The 24755-nt window shown below is 42.8% G+C and overlaps 1 protein-coding gene across 3 annotated transcripts in view; it reads right to left on the bottom strand.

The window, feature by feature from the left end:
- Positions 1 to 24755, bottom strand: part of btbd11a (BTB (POZ) domain containing 11a) — a 185079-nt gene that overhangs the window by 18652 nt on the left and 141672 nt on the right. For all 3 annotated transcript variants that reach the window (XM_030440696.1, XM_030440698.1, XM_030440697.1), the window contains exons 3-6: positions 12817 to 13027; positions 6440 to 6592; positions 4857 to 5022; positions 1223 to 1312 (exon numbers count right to left, since the gene is read on the bottom strand). In XM_030440696.1, the coding sequence (XP_030296556.1) occupies positions 1223 to 1312; positions 4857 to 5022; positions 6440 to 6592; positions 12817 to 13027 (620 nt within the window). The remainder of the gene's footprint in view (positions 1 to 1222; positions 1313 to 4856; positions 5023 to 6439; positions 6593 to 12816; positions 13028 to 24755) is intronic.

The following is a 24755-nucleotide window of genomic DNA, read 5'->3' as shown; positions in this document are numbered from 1 at the left end:
AACATATTTTGACAGAGATGCTCTTTGCTTTTTTCCTTTAGTCACGTCCGACCCTGCGGATATACATTTGGACACTGTTTGGAGCCCCGATCGCCAGAATGGGAACAATCGCTTTGGAAAGAGCGATTGGGGAGAACAAACACATTTGTATTTACCTCCAACGCATCTGCACGGCGTTATTATGGATCCTACTTATTTTCTTCCAAGACCTACCATCCTCTGCCTCTGATTGGCTCGTGTTTGAGGTTTCCGTAAGACAGAAAGGAGGCCGAAGAGGTCGGTGTGTTTACTGGGGAAACTACAGCAGACATCAGCACGCTGCTTTGAGTCAAATATGGAGAACACAGCCAACGAAAGCAGCCAATCAGAGCCAGATTAGGGCAGGTCTTGCAAGAAAACCAGCCGGATCCATAATATAACACACATCTACCGTGTGTGTGTGTGTGTGTGTGTGTTGTAATTTGGGGGCACCGATCCCTTTAAACATTTCAAACACGATCAAATTGAACACCGCTTTATTGCCTCAGAGTCAACACACCTGCACTAAGAACAAGCACTAAACCCATGGAGCAATCACAACAGTCAACAATGAGGTCAGTGTGGTGGAGGAGAGTCCATGAAGCGCGTCCACGCCGGGATATTAACATTAAAAGCAGCTGCACACACACACAAACACACACACGAGACACGCTGCAGAGACAAAACCGGGATTTATAACAACAAGACTTCACTGTTATTAGGTAAGTGCAGCGAAGTTCATACTTACAGTCTGGGGATAGTTACACTAAGTGCACACACTTGTACAACAGTGCTGAATTATTAATGCGCTTTAAAGCAAACTGCTGCTGAACGTCTACGGTGTAAAATGTGATGAAGTAGCTGCCTGCGCTGACAGACTATCAATGAGTTGTTATTCCGTAACAGAGAAGAGACAAACTAGCATATATATATTTTTTTTGTTTTACTGTGCAAATAAACAATTCCTCGCTCGTTACGTTTCGGTGCACTTCATGTAATAAGCTGCCAGGAGAACAGAGGGCATGCCGACAGCAGCGGGTGGGACGATGGAGACAGAGAAAGGGGGGAGGGGAAAGAGCAACACAAAGTGGGTTTTTCAAACACACAACAAATGTAAATGAACATTTCAGGACAACAAACGAAAAAAATGTGGAATAAATGTGACATCGCTGAAGAGTTTTGACGGCGTCTCGCGAGCACTGACCTCGCTGTTGATGTCGGCTCCGGCGTCCAGCAGCATCTGGACCATGGCCTCGTCGCCGCGGACGCAGGCGTACATGAGAGGGGTCATCCCCTGTGGGAGGAAGGTTCAGGCTGGATTAATCATCGCTGCTCCTGATGTACTTTTCAAGAGAGGAAAAAAGGTGACGACCTCTTTAGGGGCGTTTTTTGCAATCAGACGGAGCAGCTGGAGATTGTGAGAGGTGAGGAGGAGAAGGGCCAACACGCAGCAGAGGGCCGAGGGGCCGGAGTCAAACCGAGGCCACTGCCAATGAATCAGCTCTGGTACCTGATGTACTTCTTATTTGGAAGAAAAAAGCCCTTTATTCAGCAGCTTTCAGCGGCACGGAGTCACAGGCAAGTCGTGCAAGAAAACTGTGATTTACAGGGAATCTAATCCCATTACAGCCCTTTGTCCATGAGGTGACATTCAGAGGAACACTTCAAACTGAGGGATCTGAGAACTTTGAATGAATTAGTGTCCCTTTATTTATAACGATCAAAATATTTTGGTGAGTACAGAAGCCCTAAACGGCCATGCATTCATACATTTTATTTCCTCCGTTTTCTGTGTGTGTGTGTGTGTGTGTGTGTGTGTGTGTGTGTGAATGAGTCAGTCAGTTAGTGTAACGACTGTAAATGACCTTTAATGTGATAACTGTAAGAACGTCTTGTTTTCATTTAGTTAACTGATATTCTTTGAAGCCAGGTTATCATTAGACACTAAATGCGGGACTTTTATTTTGTGAACCGAGAACATCTGTGTTCCTGTGAATCGTGTGTGCGCGTGTTTGAAGTGTGCCTGCGTGATTTTTGCTGAACGTGATGAAATGACTTACTGTGCACCTGGCTGATAAAGGGAACAAGTTCTTACGGTGTGTCCGACGGTGTGTTCGAGTGCACAAGGTTCCTGTAATAAACACTTTGGACCATCAGTTAGAGAGTCTGACCATCTTTCAGCGGGGATGCTACAACGACATCAGGCCCACTTAGATTGCGCAACCGATACACCTGAAGCCTTGCTAACCGTCTTCTTAGATTACGCCCATTAATGTGAATATTATGTATAACAGCAAGGCACAATGCTATGTCAGCCTGTGTCCGGCCTTGATTGAAAAGGTATCTTGAATTGATTATGTCGTTATCTCGGGAAAACAAAGTTTTGTTATCACGAGATCTCGAGAAAACGGAGGAAATAAAATATATGAATGCATGGCCGTTTAGGGCTTCCGTAGGTGAGATCTCCAAATGAAATGTGATTCTTTGGTGTTGTCAGCTCTTCTTCTATAACGAGCTCACCAACAGCTGTCCTCGTTCGTTCCATAGGAACCCTACAGAAAGTCCTCCCTCCTGTTATAATAAACCTCTGAAGTGCCACATCTGCTTAACATCCCCTTAAGATTGCACCGAAATATCCTCGGTATTCAGACGCAGCGCACGACCTGTTTCTCCCTCATCAATCTGAAGCGCTTCCGTCAGCCGTTTGCAGGCTCTAATTTTCCAGACACGACCGCGACCGCCTCGAAATAACCGTATTCTCGACCGACAGTGACAGCAGAAGTGGGCCGCGAAACTCTCGACGTAACATTTTATACCTCCACATGCCACCGTGTGCACCGAGCGCTCCCCTGAGCCCCGACACGCCCACGCACATTATGCTTCCGAGCTGCAGGGCCAAGCTGCAAAGTAGGAGAGGTAGAAAATAACAAGAGAACTTTATTGCAAGTTCTCCCCGGTCGTCAGACGGATGCGGACCGAGACGGAGAGCATTTTGGACGAGCCTCCATAAAAACAGACTTCAGTCATATGTCTGATTCGGGCCATTACGTTCAGCAAAAGCCTTTTACGACTGCTTCATAACGCATCGGGGCACTTTATGTTGAAGACTGACGTCCCCGTGTGGTGATTCATCCTTAAATATTTCCTGGACGGCGATCTACTTAATCAGCAGACGGATGAGGAGCGATAGATGATCGTCGAGATGAGTTCAAACGCGCCTCGGTCGAGATGACAGACCGAAGCTTCTATTTTATCGCTCCGTTAACGCTTTCCGGTCCCTTGCACCGTTTAACTGGTTTTACAAGTGAATAAAAAAAAAAAAAAAACTGGCCTCAGCTTTTTATTTATGTGGAAGAAAAGTGTCAATTCTTTGCTCGTAAGGGCCCGAAAATACTGAGAACGAACTCCGGTCGGCTCCAGTCAAATAATCTGACTGAATGTGGGATAAATCTCCCCGACAGGAGCATAAAACCTTTATGTTTACCAGAAGAAGGAGCTCAGTCCAAAAGTAAATCCTGCACGTCTATTGGTTTTTAGAGTATCTGAGCAGAAACCTGCCAAGAGCTTCGTAATTGAACTTAACCAAGCGCGGCGTTCTGACGTCGGAATATCTGATTGCGCAATTAGCTTCCACTTAGCAGCGCCGGGAAGAACCTATATTTCCATCGACTGGGGGGGGAAGGTAGGAGAATCCCAAATGGCAGCGACTCTTTGATGCGGTGAGGCTGAGACATCGACCCGCTGATCAAACCAAACCCATCAGAGCCCGGTGCAGGAAAAGTGCTGCAATATCAGCCACAAATGGAACAATTGATTATCCGACTCTACTTTTTCTTTGTTGGATTAACAGCAGGAATCTATAACACAGAGCTAAAGTTTGAACAGGCTCTTAGATCCCATAGCATTAATACCATATATAACAAAATGTGTTTTCCCTACGCCTGAATGAATAAAATACGAGAAAGTTCTGCACTTTAGAGACGATCCAGTGTTCAGGCTGTTGGACCGGCTCGCCCGCATCAGCTCACGAGGCAAAAATAACATCTGTGCAACATCAGCACCCGTTAATCCTGCCCTGCTGCTGACAACTGATAACATGTTACTAAAAAAACTGATGAGTGTCCGAAATATTGGAAACTTTTCTTTCGGCTCATTTGTTTACATTAAAGCAAATCTATCTATCTATCTATCTATCTATCTATCTATCTATCTATCTATCTATCTATCTATCTATCTACATCCCTAACTCAAGCATTGCTCTTTTAGATATCTATATTTTATTTAAGATTTTCCATTTTCTGCTACTTTATCCGCCTCATCCTACAACTTAACTTACTTGTCGCTCTGCCGATTTAGTATATCAGACCAAATATTGTCAACAACTTAATGAAAACGTATTATTAAAGACTGAGAAGAAACTTTATTGATCCCCGAGGGGAAACAAGCCAGTGTGTAAACCTTTATCCGCCTCACAAACACATTAACGCATCAATATTTATAACCCGATAATGTCGTATCTTTATTCTAATGATGTTCTGATTTCTTAACTTGTATTTCTACACTTTTGGTTTTTCCTGTGTTTACTTGAGTACACAGTTTTTCACTTCTACTCGCATGGCGACACAAAGAAACCGACAATTTCATGTAAATTATGTGATTTTTTGAAAAAGTTGCATCGTCCTTTCATGACTCATCGGAGCAGCCTGAGCCCGGCGCGAGTGTGAACCGGGGAAGCATTGGCAGGTATCACTTGTTAGAAAATTCACTGTGTTCAGCTCTCCGCTCTTCCTTGTGTAGGTGTGCGATGCGATTGCAGGAGTGGGTGTGAAGTGCCGGACCTGTTCGCTCATGCTGTTGATGCCGTCGGGCCCGAGCAGGTTCACGGCCTGCTTGACCAGGTCCGTCCGGCCGCAGTTGAGCATCCTGAAGCCGAGATCCTGCAGGAACTTGGCCTCCGTGGAGGCGGCGTCCAGCTTCCTGGTGGCACAGAAACAATCCTCCGCCCTGCAGATGGGAAAACAGCAGATCCATTACTGCGATTAGGAGGCGGCTTATCTCAGAAATTGATTTGCTGAGATCCCTGGACGCACGTCCAGGGGGGGAAACGCGGAAAATGACTCGGCCGTTCACAACTTCTGCTCAAGTTTCTTTCAAGTATCGAGCAGTTTGCATCACTTCACTAACGTTTGCATTCATCAACTTCTGCCGCTCCACTTCTTTCATTTCCCAAAGTAGCTTTTCTCCAGGTAAGACTTTCGCTCTGACTCATTATTACTCATTCGCGTCTCCCGCAAAGCCTCTTAATCTGAGCCGCGAGCAGCTGTCACAGCAGACACTTCCACCAGGTCACGTAAGGAACTTTCGTTCGTCCGGTATATGTGACAATTATATCCCGCATATGTAAGGAGATGATAATTGGCAACTCACAGCACTCAGCGACTCGTTTATCATTTCTCTGCGGGTGTTTTGAAATGCGATAAGAGCCTTAACCCACTGACACCAACACAAGATCAGCGTCAGCGGCAGCGTGACGAACACGGTGCATGGTTACGTGACTGCTGGGGTGATCGAGGAAGAGGAAGAAGGCGAAGGAGAAGGAGAGCGAGAGCGAGCGGGGAAGTTACAGAGAGAGGATTTATCCCCGAGTCACAAAGCCAGCAGATTAGTTACTGCTGTCCATTTAAAGCGGGAGACAAACACGCGTCATTAAGTCACTTCCAAACCTCATGAAGAAACTTTTAACTGAGACATTACAGTTCGACAAAAAGTGCTTTTCAGGATGCTAACTCGCGCCTCCGCTCTCCTCCCGCGACCAAGAGATCCAACATGGCAGATCTTCCGGCCTCTTAAAGGATAAGTTCACCCAGAAATGAAAACTCGGTTTGTTATCGGCTCGCCCTCGTGCGGAAAAGGCGAGGCGAGGTTTCGCAGTCGTCAAAACATTTCTGGAGCTTCACAGCTGAGCAGTGTCGCGGCTTTCTCCTAAACCACTGAAGAAGAGGGACTGAGCTACACTACCAGAATAGCACAGTTATTAACTTTAATAATAACGCCTGAATTAAGCAAGCGCGGCGACTCGTCGTTAGTCACTTCTACTGAGCGTGTCGGAGCATCCCGACCGAGACAGAACGATTACAAAAGGTTTTGCTATTGTGCTGATAAAGAGAGCGAGCATCAGGAAGTGGCAAATTACCGATGATTGAAAAAAAGGCTCTTTAAAATGTTCTTTCTTCCTCGCAAGGAAGAAAGGACATAAACGAGCACATTATCATTAGTTAGATCTTTGAGTATAGACTCATAAGCTTGGAGCACGTGTACATGACCTTTTGTTCAGCCTGGACGATTGCTGGGTTGAGCTACAGAGTTCTGGATGAAAGTTTGAGACTTCGCGAGCAGCAAGAATCCGTTATCGCGTCCTCACTTTATTTGTCGCGGTTCGCAGTCCACGCCGGGGAGCAGCAGCCGGGCGGCCTGCCTCACGTCGTCGCTGTCCACGGAGAAGCTTCGCCGATGCTCGGTGTGGGCGACCGCCACCCGGATCCACTCCATCAGCGGAGGCAGCACCAGGAACGGCCTGCAGGGGGAAGCAAAGGGTTCAAGAGATGTCATTTTACGCGAACAATTGCAGCAGTACAAGACCCCCGAAACATACATTTTAATGCTTTTTTGATGGGATCCATCATGAACACACACTTTCTACCACAACATTTTGGATTATTTCACATGAAAGATTCCATTTTTTTTTCTGAGCTCCTCTCGCTCGTTTGACGTGGGGGAGGCTCTTTTGGGAAATAACTAGAGTCAGGTTTAAGCAACATTTTCATCAGAATTCGATGACGGTTGGTGGTTTTGTTCGCTTCGATCAATCAAATCTGATTAAACCAACCCGAGACAATCCTGATAACAAAGACTAGTTCAGTCTCTGAGGGTCGAACTCAAGTGCTTACAATCTACAGCAGGTTGTTGGAGCTTTAACTCGCAGGATAAAGGTTTACTATACGTGTATTATATGCACAAAAACAGAAACAAAGACATGTTTACGTTGACATATGTTGAAACACAGAGTTTAACAGTTCATATCAAGATAAAGTGTCATGATTAATGCAACCTGTTCATGTCAAAATGAATTTTTCAAACTGATATCATCACCGGGATGCGTTCTGGGATTCATAACGTCTCATATGCCGTACTGACTTTTCAAATAAAATCACTTAATAAAGACCGCGGTCCAAACGCTGATAGCCACAAACTTTGTAATTAAAGATGCCCTCACAGATATCTGAAAAAGGCAGCGACGCCAAATCAATATCCATATTTTACAACTCAGATCAGGCCGGAGCAGAAAGAGATCTAGACGCGGCAACCTCCCCAAAAGCTGTTATTACCTCCTTTAATCAAAATCAGTAATGGGTCCTGCCCGGCTGACATGTTCATATTTCATCATTTTCTTTCCAAGACTCGTGTGTGTGTGTGTGTGTGTGTGTGTGTGTGTGTGTGTGTGTGTGTGTGTGTGTGATCTCTAATCACCCAACCTGTAAATCACCTCATCTTTCTCCCACAAACACACACACACACACAGATGTTCATCTGTCGGCTATTTATCTTTCCCCCCCTCCTCACAGTGCAACAGCAGCAGAATTCAGGTCAGTCATTCATCAGATGTTTAACCCCTTTACATCGGCTCGCACGCAGAGCGAGCTGCTGGGTTTTACATAAAAACATTCTCTCATTATGTCACCTGTGAACCTACTGAGTCGCTCCACACAATAATATAAATATATATTAAAAAAGTTTTTCTTTTAAAGGAGTTTTCCAGTAAAATGCCTGAAATAATCTGCAGATTTGCCTAAAAGAGCTTTGCAATCTGTACAGCATATTTCTATCTACCCTCTGTTCACCTTCGTTTAGCTCATTAGCAAAGAAGCTAATCAATACATCAGCACATTTCCAGCACCAACTGGACTCCTGACTATCTGACCAGCTGTCAGTTAGTCATCTTAATCAAATCTCTGGAGGTTCTAGAGCCAATCTTAGGCTATAAACAGGCTACACTGTGGCTGCATGACTTAAAAGTGTCTTTAGTGATTGAATATGAGTCAAACCTTCATGTGAAAGTCAGGGTTCGTACACATTTTTCAAGGTCAAATTCAAGCACTTTTCAAGCACTTTTGAGGGTCATTTTTAAGATTTTCCAGCACCTTATTAAAAATATGTAAAATACATATCTAAAGGAATATTTAGATTTAGATAAATATTTTTTCTTCACTTTTTATCACAATTATGTACATTGTATTATGCTGTAAACATCTAAAATCATATTTCATAATAGAAAAAACTTCAGAAATTAATTATCCAGTCTCATCCCAATTTTGTGAAAGACACAGAGTTATAATGTCAAGCACTTAAACTAAAATCCAAGCACTTTTCAGACCTTGAAAACACAACATTGAAATTCAAGCACTTTCAAGGATTTCAAGCGCCCGTACGAACCCTGAAAAGTGTAATTACGACGAAAGAGGCACTTTTAAGATTTACCGTATTTTTGCTTTCGGGTCAGAATCATTTTCAATGGGAGTGCTACGGGCACTCTTTTGCACTTTTGCGCTAGCATCAAAATCTCTATTTTTAAAACAGTAAGAAGGCTCGACACAACATGAAACTTTGCTCGTAATATCACCAGGGTCTCTACACATGAACACGAGCATTGAGAACATTGTTTGTGTACACAGAGCTTACTAAAAAGAAGGTTTTTGGACAACTCACATTAGCAGATGCTTGTTCTGCTAGCCGTCGTCATGGCAGCCCAGACGTGTTGATCCACGAGTACTGGGCTGCCATGACGACGGCTAGCGACGTAAACGTGACCCTAGCACTCCCATTGAAAATGAATTTGAGCCAAAAACGAAAATATGGTCATCCTAAAAGTGACTCTCTCGTCATAATTATGCTTTTACACGAAGGTTTGACTCATATACATTCACAAAAAAAAAAGCCTTGGTTGCAAATTGGCCAGAGCTTCGCTTTAGTCTCTGTAGTCTCATTAAGCCACTCGTTAGCACCCACATTTATACGACATGTAAGAGCTTTATGATCAATTTGTGAGACATTTAATGATGTATTTTATGTTGTAGAACAAAACGTATAAATATCTTAAGCTTGTGGAAACGACAGACCTTTAACTAAAAATATATTTTGTTAAATCGTTGACCGGATGTGCAAAAATGTTTTCAACTGAAATGATTTCAGATTTAACTGGTTTTAGGATGACAAACTAACCTCTCCATACCCCTCGTATACCTCGGTTGATCCTAGCAGTCGGTTAATGCGCCCTGAGCTCCATTTTAAGAAGCGAACATCTGGTAGACCTGTGCTCTTATCTAATTTGTTCACAATAATGACGTTCTGTATCACGAAAACAGAATACTTGTGTGCCATCGTCTGGCAGCGAGCCTTCAGTGAATCCTGTGCTCGTTCATAACGCTTCTCATCCTCTCAGGCTCATAAATAATGGTCCTCTTCTGTACATTAGCGAGCTAATGACCAACAGAACAGACGTGGAGTGTGGCTCATGTTCTTTGTGCAGTGCCCGGGCCTCCAAGCAGGTCATTGTTGGGCAGCCACACTTCAGAATCCTCTTTCTTTCTTCAGGTTCTCATTAAGCGCATATTAAAAGACATTTCTTTCATTTATTACACTTAGCAAATATGACTTTGCCCCTTTCATGAACCCTGTTCTGACAACAAAATGTTCGTATTCTACAAAAAAAAAGAAGCATTAATTATGGCGGAGTCGGGGGTTATTCTGACTCACTGGATCTGACTCGAGATGATAATGAAAGTCCTTTAAGGCTTTTAAACCCCTGCAGCAGTCTCAGATGCACATTAGAAAACCTTAAAACACTACATTAAAGAGGCTTAATTCTATTAGTCAGTTAAATCATGTTACGAATCCATCAGCGGAGGTCCCTGTAGAGCTTTTCTCCCTCGTGACCCTCTGGCATATATCATTTCCTTAAAAAACTGATCTCAAACAGAACCCGGGTCCGGCCGAGAGGAACCGTCTGGGACTGTTGTGTTTGCCGTGCACGCAGCTGCCCGATCCTTCTGTAAATTTGCTGTAAGCACATGTTTAATCAAGGCGGCAGCTTTTAGATATTGACACACCGTGTTTGACTTGTCTACATTTGCGTTTGCATCAGTTTCTTCAGCCCACATCAGAGCTATGCTTGTCTTTACACCTACAGTCTGCCAGGAATCTGAACCCTGGCAGCAGTTTTTAGAATAAAAGCGAGGTGCTGTTTAGCAGCCGGCTGACTAATGTGACAATTATGACCTCCCTCCCTCTTTTTTCTCTCAGAGCTGCTCGTTCTCTCGATGATGGCTGCTTCCCGAAAGACATATACACCATTCTGGGTTTGAGAAAGAGGGAGGCCCGGTCTGGAATGAAAACACCGAGGGTAATGTTATCCATCGACGCCGACAGCAGGCCTGTGGCGACAACCAACACCCAGAGCTGCCAGAGCAAAAAGAAAGAAAATCCTTCACGGGAGTAAAACGCCCGCGCCAACACACTGAATATATCTTTAACTGTAATCTACCTATCATCTTTCTTATAAACTTCAAAAATGTGGAGCAATAAACCAATTATCATCCTCCGAGCTCAGATCTAAAAGTCATTCCAGCCTTTTATTTCCATTCAATCCTTTTTTTTTTTTTTTACCTCACGAAAGGCTTATCTGAAGCTGTACAAATCAACCCCTAAAAGATTATTTTATCTCATTAAATCATATCTCGCCTCCCCTTTTTTCCTCCCGCTGTGTTACTCGGGCCCTTTTTTCTACTCGTCTCCAACCTTTCAGCTGAATGCTAAATAGAGAATTTTCCTCTCCGGGGACCCGGGAGCCTGCTGACATGTCACTCCGCCTGACATTCCCTTACGCTCCCCAGGGTCGTCAGGATGGAGTTTTTATCTCCTCACAGTGGAGGAAAAGATGTTGGAATATCTGTCCATCCGTCCATCCGAGCGAAGTCCCTCTGGTTCCCATCAATCTGCCCGACGCCCAGGGAAGTGTCAGCGACGACCAGCCCACGCAGCATCTTCCAGGACCGCTTGTGGGGCGAAAAAAACTTGTGCAAAAAAAGTCGGAAATGTCTGTCCCAACCTTAATAACAGATGGAATTATTCGAGCTCGGCGGTGCCACTAACTGACAGAGGCAATATGGTTGAAAGGATGGATGTGTCTGGCCATTAAGACGGAGGGGCTGTTGGAGTTTGTGCCCGCTGAACGGAGTGCTCCTGCAGAGTGCCAGAAATGTGGCTGACGGATGCTTTCGGGAGATTGGATTTTAACTTATGCAAACATTTCCCCGAGATAGAAATCGTCTTACGGCCTCGATTTAAAGCTCGACAGGCGGGAGCGCATGTCATAGCGCGCGAGTTATCTTATTGACGGCATCAGCGGCAAAAGAAGGAAGAAGAAGGAACTCTTGCAGAAAAGTCTCCTTTTTTTCTGAATATCAAGACTTAATATGTCGTAAGTGTCCGCCAAGGCCTGTGGCATTTAAAAACTGCTTCTTTTCTATTCCTCGTTTTCAAAGCCCTGGTGTACGAAACCTTTCTGTTAGATACTCATCTTTGACAACTGGTAGAGTCACTGGATGCAAGAAGTAAAGAGTAAAACAAGGCATTATAAAAACCATTAACGGATGAGAAGAAACAGTGTGATGCAGCAGGAGACAGCGTGAGAATCTGAAACAGTGTCCACATGATGCCAAAAATGTGATTTTAAAGCCTCTGTTAACGGTCGTCTCCTCTGTCAAACATCCGCATCCTCACCGTGCCGCATTATTATAAACTACGAGGCTGTTTATCTTCAGTATTATCGTGTGGTCGGATCTCACTTCCCTGCTCTGTATGCAAACACACACCTCCATCACTGGGACGAACGGACACAAGGGGGAAAAAAAAATTAAGTTAATGGAGAACATATTGTATGCCGAATTCACACGAAGGCCCAAATGATAAAGAATTTGCTTGGACAGCATTTTACAAAGTTTATGGAGTTCCTCCTGACGCAACAACTCACTAAATTGAGCGATTTTAAAAGGGAGTCTGGGGAATTTCTTTCCCGCTTCACCGTCCTGCTCCTTTGCCATCTGCTGTAGTCAAAAACCTTTTCAAACTGCTGTTACTAACGACTAGATTTAATCTATCCTGGCCTTTAAGATTAATACAAAAACATGAACGTTGCCTACAATTTACTAGACGTCATTACATAGACTGACCTCTCAGCACCCTCAGCTGTGACTGACTTCCAGTGTCAGGCCTCACGGTCTATTTACCACTCGTATTTGAAAATTTTTGGTAACTTTCTGTTGATAAACGTCGACATTATCGACTAGACTTTGAGTTAATGTAAAAACCCTGAAAGTGTCGGTGACGTAGCGCCCTTCGTTCAGGTGATGTGTCCTTTGGAGGCTCCAAATGACTGAATTAGGACACGGCTTTTTGCCTCTACCTCCTGAGTTTTCAACCATTGAGCCAATTAGATTATTTATGAGCTGAGGTGAGAAATATCTGCAATAAAACGCCGGCGATTTAATCGGTGGAAAACTAGAGAGCCGTTATGTGGAGAGAAATGTGGCTGAAGGGAACGAAATAATCCAAATGAGCCACAAAATTACTTACAGCATAAAAACTTTACCCTACTGCGCGCACAGCCGACAGAAAGAAGACGTCATAACACCACAGTTTTTAGCTGAGCATCCAGCGTAAGATCGGCATCATGTCCGGACTCACCTCTCAGTCTGTAAGGTGACTTTGGAGGGCTCGACGTTGGGGTTCTCCCACTCCATCTGTGGGCAGTGCATGAAGTAACACAGGGTGTAGAGGGCCTCGGGCTCCCAGTGCACCGTGGTGTTGGTGGCCTTCTGGTGGACTGGCGTCCCGTTGCTGGGGTTCTTGATGTGCAGCGGCTGGAGGTGGTGCATGGCCCGGGATACCAAATCACCTGGAAGGTAATATTCACACATGAGAGCGGTGCATGCATCATGTGATAACGATAAAGACATGAAAATAACACAGATAGAAATCAGTTTAAAGTGTAATTTGTAAGAAATAGTTTGAATTCAAAGGGAGCTCCAAAACTGTAGGGGGCAGCATATCCCGCTAACTGCTGCTCAGTATACTGGACTTGCTTTTCTTTGCTGTAGCTATCTGACAATTTGTTTCCTTTTAGTTCACAACATTCGCACACATTGGTAATAATCATACACTCTCGGTGACTCTTTGTCTGTAGCGACTAGCTGCCATTAGCAAGTAGCTCAGTTAGCCAACTAAGCTAAGTGATATCCCTCCCTCTCTTATTTAAAAAAAAAAATTGTGAGTTTATTTTGTTTACTTATTAGACTCTTGTGGTAAAAAGTAGTTTTATGAGACAGGATGGGTTGGAGCTAGCTGGTTAGAGAAGTTCAGAGGTCTTTGTTGCACTGATGAAGCTACAGCTTAGAACCTGTTAGCTTAGCTTAGCTCAAAGACTGGAGACAGCTAGCGCATAACACCTGTAAAGTGGCAAATTCTAGTTTTTTTGACTAACAAGGCAAAACGTGTTAATTAGTGAGAGTTAGCCAGGCTAGCTGTTTCCCCTCGTTTACAGTCTTTGTGCTAAGCTAGGCTAATCATCTCCTGGCTCTGGCTTCATAATACAAATATGAGAGAGGTGTCGTTCTCAATATCAACCTTTATTTAGACCTGTCTGTAGTGATTAGCTGCCATTAGCAAGTAACTCAGTCAGGCATGAAGCTAAGCTAAGCAAAGCTAACCATGACTGAGTTGGTGAGTTTTATTTATATTTTAGTTAAATGTGTTTTTTGGATGAGTGAATGATGGAATTAAGTTAGTTTTAGATCGGTAAAAGAGATAATTCAGACGGTGTATGGCTGTTTTTTTCCTGTTTAAAAGGCAAATACATGTAAAAATATATAATATATTTATGTTTTATGGGTTTATTTGGTTAATCTAAATCACATATTTGCATTTATTTGCCTGCTGAAATGACAAGGGCTAGCACACTATCGCCTGTTAGCGCGCTAACTTTAAAAGACATCAACACAGTTCTTCTTCACACACGTTTTAAACTTAACTCTGGCCATATTTGACAAATTGCTCCTTTAAAGATGAAATAATAACGTGCACTACGCTGAGGAAACATCGAGTCATTATAACAAAAGTCCTACGCATTTCTCTGCTCGGAGTAAGAATCCAATTTGTGCAGCACTCCTTTGACATGTGAGTACTCGCAGCACTTCTGTGATGAAGCAGAGACACACTCCCTCACTCAGACTCCCTCTGATTCACCGTACATTTAGTCATGCACATGTGCCCACACAGCCCTCGCCGAGTGGGAAATTGCTGCCTTGAAATTAAATCTTACGCACATCGTGTCTCTCTCATCACTTAGCGGTCTGAGCTCTTACTCTTTTTTTCTTCATGTCACCTTCAGCTTTTATATTTCTCTCTTTTTTTTCCCCCCCAACCTCGTTAAACTAACATGACCATCGAGCCAGTCATCAAAAAATACAAAAAAAACATAATATCTGTGTCAGTGTGCAGGCGTGTGTGCTAAATGTCAAATGAGTCTGGAAAGAAGGTTAGAACAGTGATAGTAGAATGTATTCACTTTGTAATTATTAAAGGATAATTCACATTAATTAGACGATGGGTCTTGTCGCTTTAGCCGCTGTCTGCAGGGACACCTCAGGATATTTCCAGTCGTGTTTTGGTATTTTAAGCCAGAACATGATATTTTTCTTGTCCTAACCAAGTGGTTATTTCATTATCGTTAACTGTGATGGAAAATGTTTGTATGACAAAAATGTATGTTTTGCTTTCGTTGGCGAGACAGGACTAAAATGTTATCATATTTAAAGAATGACTGATTTCTTTTCCCACATCTAATATATCTAAAAAAAAAACACAAACAAAACATCCCAGTCGTTGATTGACGTTTGCAGAATCCCAGGTGAATTTGGGCGGCAAAAAGACTATTTTGTTGTCTTTGGACAAACCCTGGCTACTGTTTCCCCATTATTTCCAGTCTTTGTGCTAGGCTAAGCTAATCTTCTCCTGGCTTTGGCTTTATGTTCAATAGACAGAAACAGGAAACAGGTGTTGTTTTCGATGTAACTGTCCAACAGAAAGCAAAAAAGGCAAAATGTCAAACTTTTTAAGAGGGATATGTCTTTACTTGTGTCTGTTTGTTGGTTTGTAGGCAGGATTACACAAAATGTACTGATTGGATTTCCACGAAACTTGGAGGGAGGAATGGTCTCGGCCCGGAATAAAGCCCATTAACTTTTGGTGCAGATCTGTATGGATCAAGGAGTTCTTCATCTTCTTTTGTGTTTTTGTTTTGTTGTTGTTTTTTTGTACATTTTCGTTAATTTCTCAGGTAATAATTCATGGATCTTGATGAAATTAATCAGGTGTCTATGAGTGAGTTGGCGGTCAGTCTGTGTCAGTCTCCTCCATGCTTCGATGCTCTTTTCAGTCATTTCTCTCACGCATGTTTTCTTCCTACTGATGTAGGAGGATGACGCCTTCATTCATGCTGCCTACAGAGCTCGGTGGGTTTTGTCAGTGGGCACAACACCATCTGTTTGACACACTGGGCGATGATTCAGAGGTCTGCAACCCGGCTGTCACGTCCCCAGATGTTATCATAACTGATAAAAATGATGGCCAGCATATTAATGAGAATAAGATTCAAACCGCACCGAGCTGAAATCATCTGTCGGTCATATTGCGTGACTAAAATCTTTTCACACACACTCGGTTTTTGATTAAAAATTCGAGTAAAGATGGGAATTTGGGACGTGTGTGCGTATTTGAAGAGACATAACTCAACATTTCTCTACAGTTTTAACATTAGCTGTTCACTAAAAATCATGAAATATTCATCAGAAGATCCCGAGGACTCACATGAAGCAGTTTTTCTGTAAAAACGACACCCACCACGGAGATTGAACAAACTTTTATTCTAGGCTAAAGAATACATTTTCGGGCCCTCTTCCATGATAAATGTGGTCGATTGTTTTGACTATGAGCCCATTTCAAGCTGAGTCTATACGCAGCAGGGGCGGGGAACGAATGAAAGTCAGGAGAAATTTTACAATTCTAATAGTCTTCCGACACCAGAGGTGGTGTGAATATCAAATACGTGCGCTGCACAGGCTGATATCCGGCGCTGACATTTAGAGAGCCATAAGTCTCTGATTTAGGAATTTTGACAACCTCGCAGCAGCTTATCGCCGAGGTCATTAGTGATGCGTTTAAGAATAACGACGTTGCTCCGAGAGGAAAAAAAAACACCTGCGGGGTAGATTCCTCCGAAAAAATGAATATACATATCGATCTGATTATTCACCTGCTTTCTTGGACGGCTGGATGTTTTCTCTAAAGGAGCAGCGGCGCCTGAATCTGAGTTCATGCACCCTCTGACTTTATATCTGAATAAAACATTGTCTGCAGTGCAAGAGTAAACACACACACACACACACACACACACACACACACACTCTCTCTCTCTCTCTCTCTTGTTTGATCTTTGATTGTTTGTTCCAAAAATACTCCGTCTGAGGAAAAGCTGGCCTGTCTTGAAACCTCTCTCCTCCGACAGAATGACACGGTGAGTCTGCGCCCAAGGTTCTCCATCTGTCAGAGTAAAGGCCCCTGACAGAGTTCACAGGCAGGCAGACGTAAACAGAGAGCGATGCTCACAGCGCGGGCTGCGGGAGGCGGGGCGGCCTCAGAGATACTTATCCAGAAAGAATTAAATATATCAAGATACAACTGATAAAAAAAGCGCCGTTTCTCTGCGGGATAAGACTCTAATCTCCAGGTACGACGTGTTCGACAGACAGGATGTGGTACTGTACGGTTACTTAGTGCAGCAGGGGCCCAAAAAAAACCCTGATAAGACTCAACTCTCAGGCTTTGTCGACTTTGAGGGACTAACAGTTGAAGTTAGGGTAATGTTTGGAAGGTTTAGGCCAAATTTGAGGAAACGTGGAGACCATTTATCAACCATGCACAGACCCTGGTACTCTCAGAGGAGTGATGTGCAGCAGAGATAGGACGACCCATTATTACAGGGAATATGAGCTGAGACACAGCAGTCAGATATTATTCGTTTTATCTTTATCTATTTCCCCTTTCTTCTGGAAGCATAGAAGCAAAATTCTTCTTCTTCTTCTTCTTCTTCTTCTTCTTCTTCTTCTTCAGGGAGGGTTTCAGGTGGGGCGACGGGGGTCTGAGGGAGTGTTGTAGGTGTAAATTTCTACATTTTATGATGTAAGTAGACTGAAAACTCTCCTGCAGCTCTGATCTGTAAAGTTTTTGGAGGATTAAATAATGAAACACACGTATGAGATGTTCAAGGGGAAAGTTAGAAACGTATTTTGAAGGACGATACTGATTTTCGATGCCCAAAACTCACACTTCAGTAAAATAATAGATACTGTGTTTAATTATCACTTCGGTAAAAGTGAAAGTCACCCATACGAATAGTACTTCAGTAAAAGTATTTGATATTAAACGTACTCAAGTAACAAAAGTGTGAGTTAAAGTAATATGTATGTATATCATATGAGTATACTCAACAACCGATTGTAAGCCGAGCCAATTATTGGATTCAGTCTTCATATTTTGGCTTCGATGATTACAATCTGCAAAGTAAATAGTAACGTGAAATGAACGTAGAGGATAAAATAAATGACTTGTCTCCAAAATGTAGCGGAAAGGAAGTATCAAGCAGCAGAAAATGTACCTCAAAATTGTACAAAACTGTGTGTTGCATGGTCAGTAGTACTACATGTTTGGATAATTCATCAACAACAGTTTTGTTGATTGATTAATTGCGTTAATCTCTCCCTCTTAATGTGAGAATCTGCCGATTTGCTGATTTTCTCTGTTCTATATAATTGTGACTTGACCTCCCAGGAATGCAGGAAGCAGTTGAATATGTAATGTTTTATTTTTACCATTTTGTAACAAAAACAAATCGATACATGAATCGTTATAAGCAAAACATTCATCACCTGAAGCTCTGCAGCGATTACAGATACAAACGGCTGCTCGGCTGTTTACTGCGCTCGCGTGGAGCTCGGCAGCGTTTTGAAACCTTAATCAGGTGGATCCATTAGGCACAGAAAGCCTTTCTACTCCGGGGACTCGGGAAGTCCCCACGCTGCTCACTGTGAGTCTACGCAGCGTGCTACAGGCCGGAATATAAAGAGGGGACGTCAGACATTAGTAAAGACTAAGGGGATAAAACGAAGACGACTGAAATACGCTTTTGCAGGGAAACAATACAACAACAACTCATGAGACAGAACAGAACTCCAAGAACTGACGATGCTCCCTCAGGGGTTTGCAGACTTCGAATTCACACAGTGTCCATAAATAATAAACCGCATGTTGTTTTTCCACCACAGCAAACATTAGAAGCAGCGACGTGCAAACAGTCCAAAACGCGGCTGTCTCGGTCCGGCGCCGGCGCTGATCGTCGAGCTCTCTTTACTTCATTAATTGTTCTTGTGACTTTGGTTTTTGTCAGCAGGACAACACTCGCTCCCCGTCTCCTTTGCTGTAATTATCTAAGCAACACTCCTATGGGGTTCATGCTTCATCTCATTTGAATTAATCACAGGGGACAGCTTAGTGTCTTCCCTTTCTTCCAGCCAAGTCCTTCCTGTCCTCTTGGAAGGACTCATTACGGAGCCAAACTTTGTTCCCTATTCCCGGCGAAAAACATGGCGAAACACCACGGAGCACAATCTCCCCGCTATAATGAGATGTCAACACTTTTATTTTCTGTCACAGCCGCTACAACATCTAATTATTGTGTCCCTCTCTGCTACATTACAACCGACGCACAATGAGCAAGGTCGGCGAAGGGATGAGTGCTTTCACAAACGTTAATGATTTCAATGCATCGAGTAATTAAAGATAAAATAAACTCTTTTCACCTCCGACTCCTCAAAAACAAAACCACAGACGTGCTGACAGCTCTGTGAGGCTATATGTTGCTAAATGCTAATGCTAGCATGGCGACGGGCTCATCGGGCCCACCTACATTCCTGGACTACAGGTGATGCAGCACTTCCTAAAACACCTATTATAAAAACCATACACTGGGAAAAAAGTGTGATTATACTTCTCTGCTCTAAATGTAAATAAACCCATACATCTCTGGGCAGGACACAGTGTTTACAACTTAATGTGTAACATTAGCTGAAATTTCAAGAGGAACTAGATACTTAAGAATTTGTCATAGGCAGTATTTCATGAATTGTATAAAGTTGCTCCTGACTCAAAACTCATAAAATTGAGTAATTATATGAAGAAGTCTGGGGATTTTCTCTCCCTCTTCATCTCCTCGCTGTTGTTGACTGTCGTCGCTTTGACTTATTGTATAGTGGTGTTACAAAGCTTTCTGTCTGCTGTAGTGCAAAACGTCTCAAATTGTTGTAAATTGTTGAGAACCAAATTAAAACAGAACAGGAAGAAGAGACAGGAACTTAAACTGAGCTGTGAGTATGAGAAAGCTGATTTATTTTTGAGCATTAAAGCATGCAAACCTCCTCTAGTAGCAAAATAAAATTATGAACCCGAAATTGAATATTATGTCTCCTTTACAATGTGGACGATTACATCAGTACTTTTCGGACCATGACAACCACTGAGAGAGGCTAACGTTAGCTAGCATGCTACTATTGACAGAAGCTTAAAATTTAACATTTGAGTTCTCACTGAAGAATAGATGATCACTTGTTTAACCCTCTGCTTTCGTTTTTGGTTTTCTCACCATGGCAAGCTGTTGCATCACACTAGATGCTGTTTTGTTTAAGTCTGCTTACCCGTGACATTATGTGTAAGTGGTGTCTGTGTGTCTTCAGCTAAGCTGCCAAGTGTGAAGTAGATGGAATGAAGGTTTCCAGAGAAAGACAGACTCCTTCCTTTATAGTTAGACATAGTTTGATATAAAAGGGAGTGATGTCTTCTTCGTCTTCTGGCCAATACAACACATAAGAGAGAATGCACGGTTTGTTTTGATGTTTCCATGTAGCTAATAATTTCCATCTACCGAGTCATCGGAGATAAACTCTTCTCAACCTTTATCTCCAGAAAAACCGCTCAGACACTTTCTACATGTCAACACCTCGGAGGCTTTAATGGTTGTTGTCTCTTCTCCGTGACGGCAGGTTAAGATCTCTCTGCTCGTTACATTATATACTTCAGTTCACGGTATATACCTTTTGATCTATAAATGGACTCCTCTTGCACAGGTACAATACAGCACAGTGTAATTATGTTTTCATAACATGAAGCCACAGGGAGCGTGTTTTGATTTATTGCTCTTGGAACGGTTTTATTTGATGGAGAGTGATTTAAGCGCGGTGGGTTCTTAATGCGTGAGAAAACCCCCCCAAATGACCCCAAACTAATTACCAGTCCAATTACATGCTTTGTGAAGTAATTAAATGTATGATTATTGTTTTGCTACATAAGGCTCCCAATAATACCAACTGTCGGTGAGACAACAATGAAGTATTTCAGTCATGATGTCAGGTTTTGTTTCTTGTATTTAAGGTTTAAAGGAGTGGAAATAAAACACTGTTATTATGATGACTTGCTCAGAATTTGTAGTTTTACTTTTTGCCTCTTTTGTTATAATTAATCTGCACCAACTTTGGCTGAATTTTATCCCTTAGGTTCTGTATTTTCTGCAAAGATTCATCGGTTTTCTCCAGTTTATTCTTCATCCATGCGGTGCAGAATTAGAGAGGAAGTAGTGGAAATAATTAATGGGAGTTGTGATAGTGTTTGGGTGCTCAGCATGGAGGCCCTTCTGGGAAGGGGAACGCCTGAATCCATCAAAAGAGGAAAATCGTTATGTGATGGATGAGATGGATGAGATGCGCGGCAGCATTTGGGATCATTTCGTCTTTCGACAGCACTCTTTAATGATGTGTCAGGTCTCTTTTGCATCTGGACACCATCCTTTGAATTTGATCAATAACTTTCTGAAAAACACTCCAAACTCTGGCTCCTGACTGGGATAAGGTCAGCATGTAATTATGTACAAGTTACTCTGAGCTTCATGGTGATCAACAGACATCTGGTAAGGGCTCTGGAGAAATGCCAGGTGCAAAACAAACACTCCAAAAGTTCTCAAAAATTATATCTATGAATATTTATTCCTGTAGCCTTAATTACAGAAGTGCTATCGACTGACTCTCGACAACTAAAGACATTTTCAAACACTTTGGATGTTTTTTGAAGCTGCTTGTGAGAAAATAAAATTAAAATAGCTGGCATAAACATTAAACAGAGGAAAAAAACTTCAATAAGTGAATAAAGTTGAATATTCTGCCTCTTTTTGCTCCGTGTTTGGTCTCCACCATCTCCCGAGGAAAACATCTAGTGTTTTTAGCTGCTAAATGCTGAGCTAAGTTCACCAGCTAGTCGCTAACTCTGTCTGTCGTTTTCTAATGAGCAGGGTGCAGTGGAGTTTTAGTTTTTCTCTAAAAAACATCTGTCTGCTGCAGCCGAGGATTCACTGAGAGCTGTGGGAGCGAGGATTTGCACAGCGCTGAGCCAAAGTTGCCAAAGCAACAGCCAATTTGCTCTCTTTGGCAGAGCTGCATCTCTGGAGGGGAGGAACAAAAAGTGTTGTTTCGTTTTTGCTGTTGTGGCTGCACAAATACAAGTAGCCCATAATTGTTAAAGTTCGACAAAATTAAACTGCTCTATCAGCTGGTATCATCTGGTCTGCCTCAAGAGACACAGGAATGGCCAACAAAAGGTTTGTTTCCATTGGGAGTTGGGATGTTTTCCAGCATTTAATGTCTCAGGGATAAATGAATGGATCCCGATGAAAAAAATCAGCCCTATTTAGGTGGCTGGTATTGATCAGTGTGCGGTACAATCTGATGCAGAGCCTCACAAAAATCCAGATCAAGCAGATATAAACGTTACGGTTGGGGCCATCGAGGAGGTAAACACCATTTCGGTTGGTATTGTTGCCATTGTGTGAAGTAAGGAGGGAAATAATTACACTGTAAAATCACCTCAACATGACCATACTAGGTTAAAGTTGTCTACAGCTTGTCATGCTTACATCACATCCCACTATATTACCAAACATTATGCCATCACTTCATTTTCTATCATCTTAACGCTACTGTGAATCAATACAACGAGCTGAAAGATGCTAAAATGCTCAGTAGAGCTGAGGGGAACAGCAGAGTCAGGGAATAATTACGCTCTGCAATTTGATCCAGTGTTAAAACTTGGTGTTTCCCACACATTCACTTTACGTTTGCGGGCCGTTTAGGTATATTAACAGTCCCAAAAGGCACTTTGAACATTGTGTTTCCAGATTTTTATGTGTGAAACTACTGGATTTCTTTAAGTAGACTTTTAGACAATGTCGAGGCATGTTTATGGTGCCAAAAAACTAATATATATTTGACGTCAGACATTCCCAGGCGGGTTTATGGCAACAGAAACGGGTGCTTTTAAGAAGACTTTGTTTGGGGTGGAGAAACCTGTCACCTTAAACCAAAACATGATCTTTTCCTCAACCTAACCAGAACATAAGAACAGCGTTTTCAGGACTTGTAAAACATAAAGTTGCAACATATCTTTGGCTCATTTGTATCCAGTTCTCTTCAATGACTGTTTGTGAAAAATGCAGCCATTAAACTTTATAAAGTGATGCTCGGGTACGTCTGTCTGTGGGAAGCACTAAAACACAAAATAAAGATCACAGTTGCTTTTAATCAACATGGATGTCACCTCACGTTGAGCCTGGAATGTTTCTTTTTCTGCTTAAGAGAAAACTGTCATCAATGTTAAACCGAACAAATTAACATCGTCCTGCATCGTCTGAACCTGTTGAGGATCACACACGCTCACGCGGCTCGTCCCTTCAGGGTGCTGGACTCGGCATATTTTGGGATTAATTAAGACTCTGGCTGGTATTGGGGATAATTGAACACACCACTTGACCAGCTGTGTGTTTTAAAGCAAATTGCCCTTAACTGAATTAATAGTCAGCAAGCCTGTAAGCCTGTAATTCGAGCAGACAAAGTGACTTCTTATCAAATGTGACCTGAGATTATCGCGTCTAGACAACTGTTGTGTTCCCTAATGGACGACCGAGACGGAAGATTCCTCCAGTGTCTCTCCGACACGCTGTCACGGCCTATCGCTCCCCGAGGGCACAGCTGAGGACATTTAATCATCACTTGGTAATACGACCGACTCAGAGCTCCGCCTTCGGGGCACATTAGCAATTCCATGGCAACTATTAATCACATTCAATTACAGGACATGTCATCATCAACACAGAACTATAGCAGATAGTTTTACCAGCGCCGCTCGAGTGGGAATTAATCACCAGTGGGCAAATGCGAAGGAAGGCCGGCGAGAAACCGTCCGTGTTTGAAAAGACGGATGATTCGCCGACGGGTACAGAACAAGAGCTGGTTTTAAGACTCTCAGCTCGGTGGTTTTTTTTACGATCCAAAGTCGCACTTTTACAGTAAAATATAGCGAGGATGCAATCAAGAGGCCATCTGGAGTCGACCTGTGAGCCGAACAGGAGTGAAATAAAAGGGTGAAAATATGCAGCGAACAGCGGCGCACCATCTGCAAAGGTGTAAAGGAGAAAAGACCCCCACAGGTACCAAAAATAAAGTGCCCTGCTGCATGTGAAGCACCATGATTCACAGATTTTGAAGCAACCGATGTAAGAGCGATGTTCTCGCCATTGTACTGAAGCTCAAAAATGTAAAGTACTCACATTACATGCTCACATGAATGACCAACGCAGGAAGTAAGAGAATAAAGAAAGAGAAAGATGTAAGAAATGGAGGATTCACTGGTTCAGGTGGAACAAAGAGCATGCTGAGAATATCACCCATTAACTTCAAGAGATCCTCCTGCTGTGTGACGTCTGTTTCCTGCAGCAGCTGGTGACTGTGTTCACTAAAACGCTGTGTTGAATCAGCTGCTCACCTGACACAACACGGCAGACAGACAGAGATTGGAAAAAAGCTGGTAAAGTAGAACAACTGGCAGCCGAAGAAGTTTTCTTGAGCTGATGCAGATCAGAAACGGCTAAAAAGTGGAGAGAGCGTTGGACTGACATCGAGTTCCCAGGAAGAGCTCCAGGCAGTATGACAGAGCGACCAATGTCACGCTGTTCCTGACCTTTTTTCCCCATTCCCCATAAACCAGTCGCTTATTTTCCTTTAGCCTTACGACCCCCATAAAACAGCTAATTGCCCTGTCAGAACTGGATCTGTTTGAAGGTTTGAAGAATCAAACTTTAAACTGTAAAAGAAAGCGAAGGCCTGAACTGAAGGTTAGCCAGCTCGGTTGGTGAAAGTCCAAAGTGCAACGTGTTCTATGGGCGCCAACATGACGAAGATTCAGATATTTCTCTAGTCGGTGGTCAAATAAAATATTTACAAAAATATGTGTCGGATTCAGCCAGAACAGGATCTGAGACCTCCAGGATGGGGACCAGCACCTATTTGATAGGATCTGGAACCTAATATTTAATGTTATATATCCTTCTTTTCTTTTATTTCCTACTGTAGTTTCTCAAAAATGTCTTCTTCACCTATTTTGCAGCCATTTTAAGTCTGATACCAAAAAGAGAAAGA

This window comes from Sparus aurata, chromosome 14 (genome assembly GCF_900880675.1).
Source record: "Sparus aurata chromosome 14, fSpaAur1.1, whole genome shotgun sequence".
NCBI classification, from domain to species: domain Eukaryota; kingdom Metazoa; phylum Chordata; class Actinopteri; order Spariformes; family Sparidae; genus Sparus; species Sparus aurata.
This window is presented reverse-complemented; position numbering and strand designations above follow the sequence as displayed.